General features: G+C 34.0%; 1 protein-coding gene across 1 annotated transcript in view; it reads right to left on the bottom strand.

Annotated features, from left to right (window-relative positions):
* DNER (delta/notch like EGF repeat containing) overlaps positions 1 to 12,810 on the bottom strand; it is a gene marked incomplete at both ends in the record, with an annotated part of 118,909 nt that overhangs the window by 41,038 nt on the left and 65,061 nt on the right. The window contains one exon of the mRNA XM_084291907.1: positions 5,401 to 5,546. Within this exon, the coding sequence (XP_084148033.1) occupies positions 5,401 to 5,546 (146 nt within the window). The remainder of the gene's footprint in view (positions 1 to 5,400; positions 5,547 to 12,810) is intronic.

The following is a 12,810-nucleotide window of genomic DNA, read 5'->3' as shown; positions in this document are numbered from 1 at the left end:
CTCAACGATATTAATGAAATAAAAAGTTTTTAAAAAGCTCAGATAATACTGATATCTCTCTAAGAGCATGATATAAGGATCAAATTACCCTAAAAAGTAGTTAACAAAATGGGTTTTGAAGGCAGCACAAGAAAAACGTTGTAACACTTCAAAGTGAAATTCCTAACGACATATAATAGTTATGAGATGCAGACAAGTTATTCTGTAGGTAAGATTAGGTGTCATTGGTTTTATTAGGCATGTCATCTTCACTTTTTCCAAATTATACTATTATTTTTTCTCTTGACTAGATGACATGTACTAGCAAACTCAGGAAAACTATGTCAAGGAGAAACTACACATTGCCGTAATGCTAGTATTGAAGTCACTATCTGATAATTCCATGACTGTCCATCAGTAGACAGCTCATCTGTGTATTTTATTTGATTATGGAATTACAGATCTATCATATAGAAGACGTGTATTATTTTGGACAGTAACATAAATTATTTAAAATAATTTGCTTTTACCCAAGCGAATAGTGTCTAAGACACAATACTAGAAATGTAGTTGGAATACAGTGTATTTTTCCCTATTGTAAGTAAGCAGATTTATAAATACTGTGCTCATCAGATTCAGAAATTTCAGACTGAAGAGAGACCATAAGACCGCAACTTTTTTTTTTTTTCCTTCTTCTGTAGAAAAGAAGCTCGTAAGTGGACTAGAACAAAATGAATGTCTAGGCTTTCTCTCATTGAGAAAGACTTTCAGCATTCGTTGCAAACATTACAGTAAGTTGTTTGGGCAAAACATAACTGTGATAAATATATTGTATTTAGGAATATCCTGGAAACTAAGTAATTATGCAGGAGAAATTGCCTTTAGACATGCAGCGGGGTATTTTATAATCAGTCTTTTGTAGTGGGTCTGGCTGGGATGTTAACTTTTCCTGCAGCAGCCCATACAAGCCTGTGGTCTGCATTTGTAGCTAGAACAGCAGTGGTAGCACACCAGTGTTGTGTCTGCTGCTGCGCAGTGCTGGCACAGCATCAGGACTCTCTCTAATCCTCCTAGGGGGTGGGCAAAAAAGTGAGAAAAGAAACATCACCAGGGCAGCTGACCTAAACCAACCAAAGGGCTATTCCACACCACATGATGTCACACTCAGCAACAAAAGGTGGAAACAGGAAGAAGAGGGGAGGGGTGGGCTCTCGTGAAAACGTTGGTCCTCCTCCCAAACACCAGCTACATGCGTTGAGGCCCTGCTGCAAGGACATGGTCAACCATCACTCATTTGTGGGAAGTAGAGAGTAATTTATTTCCTCTGCACTTCCACATAGCCTTTATTTGTTTTGTTTGTTTGTTTGTTTTTCCTTTTTTTCTCTTTCCCCCCTCCCTTTCCCCTTTCTTTTTTTTTTCCCCTTTAGTTAAATTGTTTAGTTAATAATAACCTTTTCTTAATAATAATTATTATTATTGTTATTTTTCCCTTTAATTAAATTATCCTTATCTCAACCCATGAATTGTTCTTTACTTTACTTCTCATCTTTACTTTTCTCGTCATCTAAGGAGGGGGAGTGAGAGAGTGGTTGTGGTGTTTAGCTGCCTAGCACTGTAAAACCACCACACCTTTCTGCAAATATAATCAAGTGGATTTACCCCGTGAACTTATAACCCATATAGAGTACATGGAAGCAATCACTATTCAGTTCAATCCGTTATTTCTTAATGTAGGCAGAGGCCAGTTATTTTTGTATAAATCTCAAGGGTTCTAATTCTAGCAATAAAATTTCATATTTACACAATCTGCTCTTCTACATTTTACACAGGAGAGCTGAAGTTATGGACCAGAGCAATCTGTGAAAGAAATCATTATATCTCTATATGTAAGCAAAATTGTGGCTCTCAAATCCAATGGATGCCCACAGTTCACTTTAAAAACCTTCACCAAATCAGAAATTCACACTAAATATATCTCACTTTAGATTTGTACTAAGATTTCTCTCTCCTATTCACAGCTAACTTGTTTGTGGACAACTTATTCTGGTTGAAAGTTGAGTATATAATTTCAAATCTGATATTTATATGGTGATGATGCCAAGATCTTTTATTTTTTTGACACATTCATTCTTCCATTGTGGAAAAACAGCAAGTATGGCAGCAAAGCTGTGGTACAACGTTTGTGCAAAAGAAGGAAAAGGTGTCACTCTGGTTCAGCATCACCTCACTTCACAGAAGTTCATAGTTCAAAGCTGTGAATTTTATGTTCAATGACAACTACTATAGAAAAAGAAACTGTCGTTATGAGCTTGTAATTGCATGTCCACATTCTATATTAAAACAAACAAACAAACAAACAAACAAACAAAAAAAACATCTAACTCAGTAAGGAAAGAGTGAAAACTGGCCAGAACTTCCAGGTTAGACTAGAATTCATTTGTTTACAGGTTTTATGCACTCCACAGATGACTGTATGCCACTGCACTTATGTAACTGCAGATTGTTAATTACATTTAACTTTCCCATTAAACAGATGTGTTACTACATTCTATTACATTAAACTTGATATGGAATAAAACTATGAAGTACATAAAAACACAAAGACGGTCATTAATCTTCTTGGCACTGGAAACAAAATGACTACAGCCAGCACAGCTCTGAGCCCATTCACCACATTAGGACTTTTATGTATTCTTCTAAGAAGTTGTTTTTCATCCTGCATGACTAGATTGTGCAAACAGAGTGAGTTACAGATAAAAACAAACACCAAATCACAAAGGGCATGTTGGAAATCTAAAGAAAAATAAAGTTTCAGTTCTGAAAAAAAGAGATGCAGAGGACGCGTCTTGGGATAAACCAATACAGCAGTTGGTACATGTCAAGCATGTAGTTTTGGCAGTTGTTTGCACTGTCATTAGGGAAATGACTAATACATTTTAGGGTATATCTCACCTAAAATGAGTTAAACAATAGCAAAAACATCCTGCTTAACAAAACATTCACCTTCTATTTTTAACTATGATGCTTATGCTGGGCCTGAATTAGTTTCCTGGCTGAAATTCTATTATGCAACTAATAAGCTGAAGAGTAAGGAAAACTGACAGATTTGAAAAATCATTATGGCTGGACAGACAACATAAGATTTTTACTTTCCCTGGAGTAGGAGTCTGGTCATAAATTAGCAACATTTGGAAACACTGAAGTTTTACTGAGTTACCCCCAGCCAGATCACTACCTGGCGTAGGTTTGATGACACTGCAGAGGATCACTGGGGACATTCTTCATGTGTTGAAGGTCTGGAAAATCAGGAGCAGTGAGAAAAAACATACTTCTGAAGTTAATAATTTATTTGAAGAGACAAGATTTAAAGAATCCCACAAATACCAGTTCACTGACTACCATGAACTGGTAGATGCCTCTTCAAAAATGGACTTCAGCATGATTTCTACATCTCATAGCTTCAGCTACAGGGGTGTCCATCAACTACAACCTTGTGCATGTTATGTCAAAAATACTACCTTATAAAGTTTGCTGTTATTAATCCTCAGGAGAAAAGTAGGTGGAAATACAGGAAAAAAAATCCTGTTAATTTTCCATGGAAAGGAACACACTGCATGCACATGAGAGAGTTCTTTTGTCACTAACAGTTCTAGTTGTAACCTATAATACTTTCAATGTGATGATAAAAGGTGGGGAAGTACAGGTACTGAGTTCTCTTCTTTTTTTTTTTTTTTTTTTTTTGAGTGAAATAACAGCTCCCCTTTGCGGCCAAGAAGCTAGTTTGTCTGTCTTTTTAAAGATTATTTTATTTTCCTTGTAAGTCAAATGCCATGTCTCAGAGATTTTTAAAACATAAGTGATTATTAAAAGCAATATATGCATTTTCCTTAGTATAAAAATATATTAGTTCTTCTGCATACATACAAGAATTAACATATTTTCTCTTTGTGATATATAGCCTGCAGTAAAAGAAAGAAATTAGAGACATAATAAAGGACTAACAACACGAAAAACAGAAAATAAGACTATTTATCAAAGCCTTTAACTCACAACCTGATAAAAAAATGAAAAAAGGGAAGATATTTTGATATGCCATTACATATAATATGTTTGAACATATTACTTACATTAATCAAATTCAAAATGCTGAAATGCAAATTCAAAATGTGTGAAGAAAAACATTAAATACAGTAAAGCAGGAAGAAATAAACTGGACTATGAAATAGTACACTATGAATGAATAAATTCTGGGGATATCAGTCAACTGTTATGGTAGAGTATCATTTACTTCTAACTGCATCTTGCAGTAATTGTGTTCACACATTACCTCAAGCAATTTAAATTTTTATCTTTAAGAAATAAAGATTTTCTTGTCTTCCAGATGTTAGCATTGCCATGCATATATAGATTACTGCAGCAATTTAATTATTGTTGTTACAATTCAAATTGTCATTTTTCTATCAAACATGCTTATTGAGAATTTAAATCAGAAAATGGTAGCAGATGAACTATCAGTGAATTCCCTAAATATGCCAAATTTTCTGTGCTCACAGCAGGCTCACAGCTGTTAATATTTACTCAACAGTTACTATTGCTTTTATCTCCCAAATGAATATTAATAAAACCAAAGATTAACTGCACATATTTGTGCTGCAAATGACTTTTAATCCAAGAAATAAAATCAACACATATAGAATGTGGCAGAGCATACAGGTTCTTGTACATAGAAGGCCAGCCTGGTTTTGCCAAAGCAGTACATAGAATGCAAATTTAACACATCTGATTCTTATTTTTTTCATGTTACTAGATTGTACAACAAACAAACAATCAAAAACCACAAAGTGGCCAGTGGAATTCCTGTCGCCATTGTAGTCTCCCAATAGTGTTAATTTAAGGAAAGAACTATACAGGAAAACTTTCAGACATTACCAAATTACTCCATTCTATTACTTCTCATTATAATGCTCAGAGAATTCCATGATACTGTTCACTGATTTGTGAACAACTGAGATGTGGAGAGGTAAGTTTAGAGTAAATCAGACCTGAAGAACAAAGGCTGAAGATTCACAAACTGGAGCACACCGCTCTGGAGATTGGGGATACGAAGTGCCCACCACATCTTCTCATCTCAAAAAGAATTATGCTTGTGTAACAACAGGCAGCATCTTATATACCTGCTTGGAATAATTGTTTTTTTATTGTCAGGGCAGCATCTGACTCGGCATTTCTTATCAGTCCTTTTTTTTTAACCGCTTCATTTTTATGAATAGGTAATTAATACACTGTTATTATTTAGTAACATCAGTGAGCATTTGAAGCCTATTTCATAACATCAAGGTATATGCACACTCAGAGGACCCCTGTATTTATATTGGCATGGACTTTCCACATTACACAAAGATCTTGATAAGTTCACCTTACCTTGTCTGGTTTGGTGATGCATTTTCCCTTCCCCGAACATGGGAATTTATCTGAATGGCTTCCCACAGGCATGCAGGTACTGACTTTCACGATCACAGTCAAGCGTAAAGCCACGATGCACTTTGTAACTGAATCATTTAAAAAACCTTTAAAAATAAAAAACATAAAATAAAAAAAATAATCTTAATATATGAGAAAATACAAGAAGTTATGCTAATATATGTTGATGCTAGACAAACAAATAAAATAGAATTGAAATAAACTATCAAATAAGAACATCATTGCTCATATTTCATACAGACCTACCAAAATTTAATGCATGTAAATGCAAATTGGAACGGAGTCTGGAAAGAACCGGTCATCATATTGATTAACAAAAGGAAGACAGGCTGGTGAAACAGATCTGCCTCCTGGGCTGTAATCTGCTACAATTTCTTAGGTCTCTAATAATCAACCACTTTTATTTGCTTTTTGATAGTTTATATTTCCCTAACTTTTAATGGCAAAGAATATTAAAAACATACTCAGTGGAGAAAAACGTTTACCTGAATTTTCAACAGTTACTTTAGATAGAACTAGAAAGCACACAGATCATAAACAGCATTACAGTAAAAGATGGACAGTTTCTTTGCTGTGTTTTTGATGGAGTCTGCAAATACATATATGCTCATTTTGACGGCATTATTTTGAATATTTGCAGTACAAGTATTACTGAATGTCAGATCTTATCACTGTAGAAGGTGATTCTAGGCATAGGTGATAAAGGTGAACAAAACACGGAAGTGATAACATTTGATAAGGAAAATTCATGAATTTCTGGCTAGCATCTGTAGTTGTATGAAAGTTTAAAAAAAAAAAAAAAAAACATTGGAAGCTATTAAAATGCACTGGAGCATAACAAGATCATTTTTATCACCTGTATTTCTAATAGAAATATCTGTAAAATAAAAAGTCAAGAACAGGAAAGACAAAACATGGAAATACACAGCCCATAACATACACAGTTAAGTCAGAAATACATATAGTCCATTTCACTTGTGCTCAAACTGCACCATTCCACCACTGTGATTAGACTCTCGGGTTACAGCCCTTCTGCTTGTGGCATCAGTTAGCTGTTTCTGCTTTGACCTGGGAACTTGTAGCAGAATATATGTGAAGTGACATAACGAGTGTGGTTTTGGTACAGTGTATATTTTATGCAGAATACATGCGTTAAAAAAAATAAAAAAAGTAATTAAAAAAAAAAATCCTTCTATAACCTTATGTTGAACCTTATTTTATTTCACTATCCTTAACGTAGGGAGACTTGTAAGGTTCTAAGATTGTTCCAGTATCTGTTTGGAAAGTTGCAGACAGAGAATGAATGCAGGATTATACTTCAGAAATTAATAGAACTTAAGGAAAAATAGATGCTTTTTCTTAATCTGAATAGCTGTAATTTCACAAAGTATGACAGCAAATACATGCAGGAAGCGTATGACTTTTTTTCTAATATTTTCTTCTTTAAATTCTAGGATACATTTATGGCATAAACCTCAAAGGAGCATTCAGGATGCAGTCCAGCTTCTTGTGCTATAGACTAGAGATGTAACAATACTTGGTCAAATAGAAAAAACAGTACAATATAATATTTACAATGAACAATGTTTCAGGAAATAGTCTGAACTCCAAGTGAATTTTCTTTCCAGAACAGCTGTTAAAAATTACTCGCATTCTGCATATAAAAGTGTCGAACATGAATAATTCTACAAATTCCAAAGAAAATTGTATGGAAGACTTTCATTCTCTGTTCTTCATTTTTAGATTTTGCTTTTTAAAATGCTGCATCCTTTGAACAAAGAGTTGTCTATATTAGAAACACCAAATCATATCTTCAAACCAGGAAAATCTCATGTCCAATACAATTATCAGCAGCTTGAGTACAGCTGCCACAAGTTAGCTAAATCTAAATATTCAAGAAAATAAGATTAAAACTGTATAAGGTACAGTTGCACGTCTAATGGTCTATTTTGGCTAGCAGAGATTATTGTAATCTGTTGAACTCTTCTAAAACAGCCATTTAATTCTGGCCTCACTACACACCCCATTTTTACCCATCTGTTCAAACATGCAGCCAGAATTGTTTCCTTTAACAATTGAATGTGATTGTCACAGACAGTCATGCAATTATATGTGAATGCTCAGAAGAATGTGATATTTAGAAAATGTCTTTGGGTTCACATTTGCTTGTCTGAAGCAGGTTGTTACGTATTCTTCGGGACAGTTCCCTAAAGGAGTATTAAATCAACCTTCTACTTTGAGTCTTGTTACTATTTTGGTATCAACACCCCTTAGGCAAAACACTGAAGAAATCATTATTCTCACCAGAAAGCCAAACAGTTTCCTGTAATTTCTAATTATCTCACCTAATTTCTAAATACAAAAAGATAAAAATATGACTATCTATTTTCCTTCTATGGAAGTTGCACACAACTTTCTGAAATCTATAAGTTTTAAGGCTAGAAGAAGTTTGCTCATCTAAATGTGACTCCCTGCTTAATGCAGGTTAACTAATTCCTTCTCCAATTCCTGTAACAGTGACTAAACTAGAGTGAGTTTTAAGCTTATTTTTAACTTCTAGCTAGGAGAACATTTTCAGAAGCATATTTAGAGCTCCCTTCATCTCAGGTCTGGAGAAAAATATTACAGTTTTTCATAGCAAAAGTTCAGTTAAATCTTACTGGTTTTCTAAATCTACTTAAAACAATGACATCAGGGTATTTTAAGTTGAAGAATTCAGGGTTGAACTACTTACAGCACTATTACAGAAATTATTAAAACCTAATAAATCAGAATATGATGTGACAAGTCATTTATGTTGCAGTGGAGGCATTTTCAAGCTTTCTGCACAAAAAGCTGATAGTCTGAGAAGTGCCTGAATGATTTCATTGACAGCATTCATGGTAAAATATGCTACAATTCCTTCCATCCTGGTAGATTCACCTACTTAAACCCACAAGCACAAAGCACGAATACTCCTGTTTCTCCGAGATTCTTACCGTCAACAAGGTGAGAATGAAAAATAAATAAAATAAAATAAAATAAAATAAAATAAAAGCTGACAATATTATTTGTATTCAGCTACTTTCAACAAGATCATATTATGCCATTCAGATTACTGCTATATCTTTTGTCCCAGTCACATATGATTTCCTTACACCTGTATTTAGTCAAAACTGTAGATTAAGTTAGCATCCATATGCACAACAAAGTAAATAAGGAGTGACTACTTTCTTGTGCTACTATTTACTTGCAGAATGCCACATCCCCTCCATACTTTTATGATCACCAGTAGTACATTTGTAGATTTTGAATTTCACTTCAACTACATGAAGGATTTATTCATTTATTTATTTATTTTACAAAAGAAGTACTCAAGTACTGATTGACTGTGGATTTTGCTGTGCTACACAAACTGATTTGCTTCCTTAGCAGCATCCATTTCTGAACAATATCTTCCTGCAATGCATTTATTCTTATCTTATTGCATATTATGATAATGTGACACATAAGATCGTACTACAAATTGTAACCAATCTCCTATTGTAATTGGCTCAAATGTATTTTCTCTATTGCAATTTTAATAGATATTTAGCTACTGCTAAATAATAGATTATAATTTTACTTCAGAAATACAGCAATAGTTCTTTTCACCAAGGTTCTTATTCACAAAAGTATGCAAGTCTTTTAAGTCACACTTAGGGAATAGGTCTTTAACTCCACCTAAAGATTCTTTGAATGAGAGAGAGTGATTGCAAAGGAGTTAGGACACTTATGAAGCATCAGTCCCAAGATTTCAAAGTATTTTTAGTCTGGTTTCCTGAGGAAATAAGACAGCAGTGGAATGTCTATCAGTTTCTATCTGTCCATTTTTTTTCCCTCTGCACTTGCCCACTCCAAAAGATTAAGCAGAAGTGAGAAACAGGTAGACAATGACATTGACAATCTTTGATGCAGTACTTCTGGGACATCAGTGCCGTAGGATGATTGTACAGAACATCTAAAATCATTCTCTAATGATACTAATGATACACAGCATCTGGGGATTCAAAAATACAGCTGCAATAACAGAACTGCTATTTTGCCCACAAATAGTGTTATATATAAGTGATACAACTAATCAAATATCCCAACTTCAATACAAACCAGCATGCTTACTGTGTTTTGTCACTAAAGCCTTGGTCAGATACTGCTTTTAAAAGTATTGTTATCTGATTCCCATTGCGATAAATAGGCTTCAGTGAGAATCAGTTCAAGAGATGTTTTTTTAATACTTTATTTTTCAAAGCATCACATGAAACACAGCCATTTAAAGAGTATTTTCTTCACTGACAAGGGACTGCAAAACTTCTCATTGCTTTCCCCTCACCCCAGTTGATATCATAGTCACATTCTGTTTAAAAATAGGTATGCTTTCTTCTTTCACTACCAGCACTGAAAAGTCATCCTGGACTCTGAAAAAACAAACATACACTTTGTTTGCAATCACCATTACAATGATAAAGATAAGCATTGTGTTGGTCAAGTGATATTCTCAGTAACATTTCTGCAGTGCCATAAGAACCAGATTGACAATGGTAGGTATACGCGGGTGTAACAGAAAGCAAAAATTGGTTGTCAGAAAATTGATAGCAAAACTTTGGGAAGAAACAGCACACAGCTTGACTTTCAAGCTGGAGCTGAGTAATGCAGGACTGGGAGTTAAAGTACATTTATGAACTCAGCAAATTACTTGGATACACGTACCATACAAAAATTCTCAAATACATGATCTATGTATGCATCTCCTCTATAACAAACAGCAATTTCAAAATTTCATTATTCCTAAACAATAAAATAAAATAAAATAAAATAAAATAAAATAAAATAAAATAAAATAAAATAAAATAAAATAAAATAAAATAAAATAAAATAAAATAAAATAACCAATTTTTTTTGGCTGGACCAAAACCCATGATGGGATTATGAAATAGTCAGTTAGCAAGAGTATGCTTACACTTACAAAACCACTTGCATACAGCTTATTAAAGAGATGTGGCACTAGTTTAGAGTGTGACCTATCATGGCTTCAAGGACTCTGCTTACTGTCCAAGATAATGGTGAAAGCACAGGGAAGGGTGACAAGACTAATCCACTGATAGATTTCCTGTATCACAGTTTCCCCATTGTGTGCTTATTTATCAGTATCTCCACAGTGCTGCCAAGCTGGCAGTGAACTATTTTGGGCACAAATGTAGCCCACCAGAATTTCTGATATGACACTTAACAAAAGCAGTATGTGATGGAATACAAATGACATAGCTAGGACTGCAAAAAGAGGAGCTGCAGTAGATTGCATGGGTGGCACAGTCAGCTAGGATTTATCTATAGCAACTGTCTCAACTTAAAAACAGAAGAGTAGCTACCCTATATTTAAATACACTGCACTTACTGTTACACTAGCAGCTGAAGATCTCAAAGCACTTTACACATTTTATTAGAATATGTCTCACATTTTCTTTTACATTATGCATTAGTATCTTCATTTTATAGATCATGGTAAACAATCTGTCCAAGGTCTCACAGTGCAAACAACCACATGATCAACTGAATGTAATTATCTGTGAACTGGTCATAAGAGTTGTATTTGAATAAAGAGAAATCTTCAACAACAAGAAAATTGAAGGTATTTTGCCAAGTATTACCAATTTGAGCATATAAACCTCCAGATATAGACTAGAAGAAATATTTCCCACCATTGTTTGGTAAAAGCAGCAGTGGATAAAAATACTAAAAATTTAGTAATTAATTAAAGAAGTTAAAGTTATTTAGTTATTTTAATTTAATTTAAATTTAAATTAGTTATTAATTAAAGAGTAAAAGTTATTTGGATATTAGCTTAAAACGATCTACCAAAAAAAAAAAAAGTGAATAGCCATATGTTTACATCTGTGTATGTTTAGACAAGACACATATAACTCAATCATGATGGGCAGGACAGGATACTGATTTTTTATATACTTTTTAAAATACCCTTTCTTGTATAGCATAACAGCATTTTTCAGATTTTTATTATTATTATTTTTTTTTTTTTAGCTAGATGCTTAACTTCTTGCTGTATAAGGTGTAAGACCATCCTTTGAAAAAGTCACTAAAATCAACACTTCATTGAACTGTTTGTGCTGCTCACACTGCTGCTGCTGCTGCTACTGTTTATCAAAAGGCCATTTTCCATGAGGTTAGCTCTTATGCCCAGAACCCCAGGGAAATGTTCACAGCTAAGGACAATACTCAATACAGCCTACAGTAGGGCCATTACAGGCAAATTGTGCACATGAAAATGAAAATCCCATTAACTGGAGTGGTTGTTTTCAAATTTCCCACTAGTAATGCTGACTTGCACTAAAGTAACTAAACAGTCACAGAAGCTCAGGTAGCTGCACATTGGTACAGCAGCACAAACACTCCAGCTGTGGCATGTGCAAGGCAATGGGATTTAATTTAGTCCAGAGTGAAAGAGAGTTAAGTCAAATGACCGCACATATGCCATGGGCTGAGAGCTCACACCACGCTCAGCCGGCACATGGTAACTTGCTAAAGCTGGAATAACTTGACTACGTAGTTTTCAGTGAATTCATTTCACACATTCCTATTACGAAATAAATTTGTCCTATTTCAGTTTTGCTTAAGCAAATACAATTTCAATATGCAGCAAATTGTTCTCTTTTGGTGGAAAAAAAATGCATGTTTTAAACATATACTACACAAAACTTACCATCTAAAAGACAGAAGTAAAATTTGCATCCTAATCTGAACCTCTTTAAAAACAGATAAAAGCAGATAAAAGAATTTTTTTTTCAAAATATTTCTCTATATTCTTTATTTTAATGAAGTATTTTGTACATTAACTTTCATTTTGGCTATTCATATCCCTGCAGTCTGTATTAGTGGTGACCATTTGTTGATGTATGATGAGATGTTGCAAGGAGATTCATGAAGTGAACTAAAGTGCATCAAAAGAGCAAATAATTGAAATGTAAAAAGAGAGATGCCCTACTGCTCAGTGTAAAAATATTAAAGACAGGACTTTGCTTGATTAGAGAGGCGGGACAGCATTTCAGATGGCAAAACATCTCCGTACATATGTACATATGGATCCCATTCTTTTACAAATTTACCAGATCACTTCTGTTGAGTATCCAAGCATTAATTTTCCTTTCTAAGAAATACTTTTTAAAGTGATCCAAGCAAGCTGCCTTATTGATGACAGCATTTGAAAATCATCAGTGTTTTTCATTACACCATAAAGATGCTATAGCATCCACTTTCAAGTGAGTTTGTGCAGTGACCACTTTTCAAACCCTTTGTAGTTACAGTTTAAACTAGTTAAAT

The sequence above is a fragment of the Netta rufina genome (genome assembly GCF_964035555.1).
Source record: "Netta rufina genome assembly, chromosome: 9".
Taxonomy (NCBI): Eukaryota; Metazoa; Chordata; class Aves; order Anseriformes; family Anatidae; genus Netta; species Netta rufina.
The sequence above is the reverse complement of the archived record's forward strand: the minus strand, read 5'-3'. Positions and strand labels throughout refer to the sequence as shown.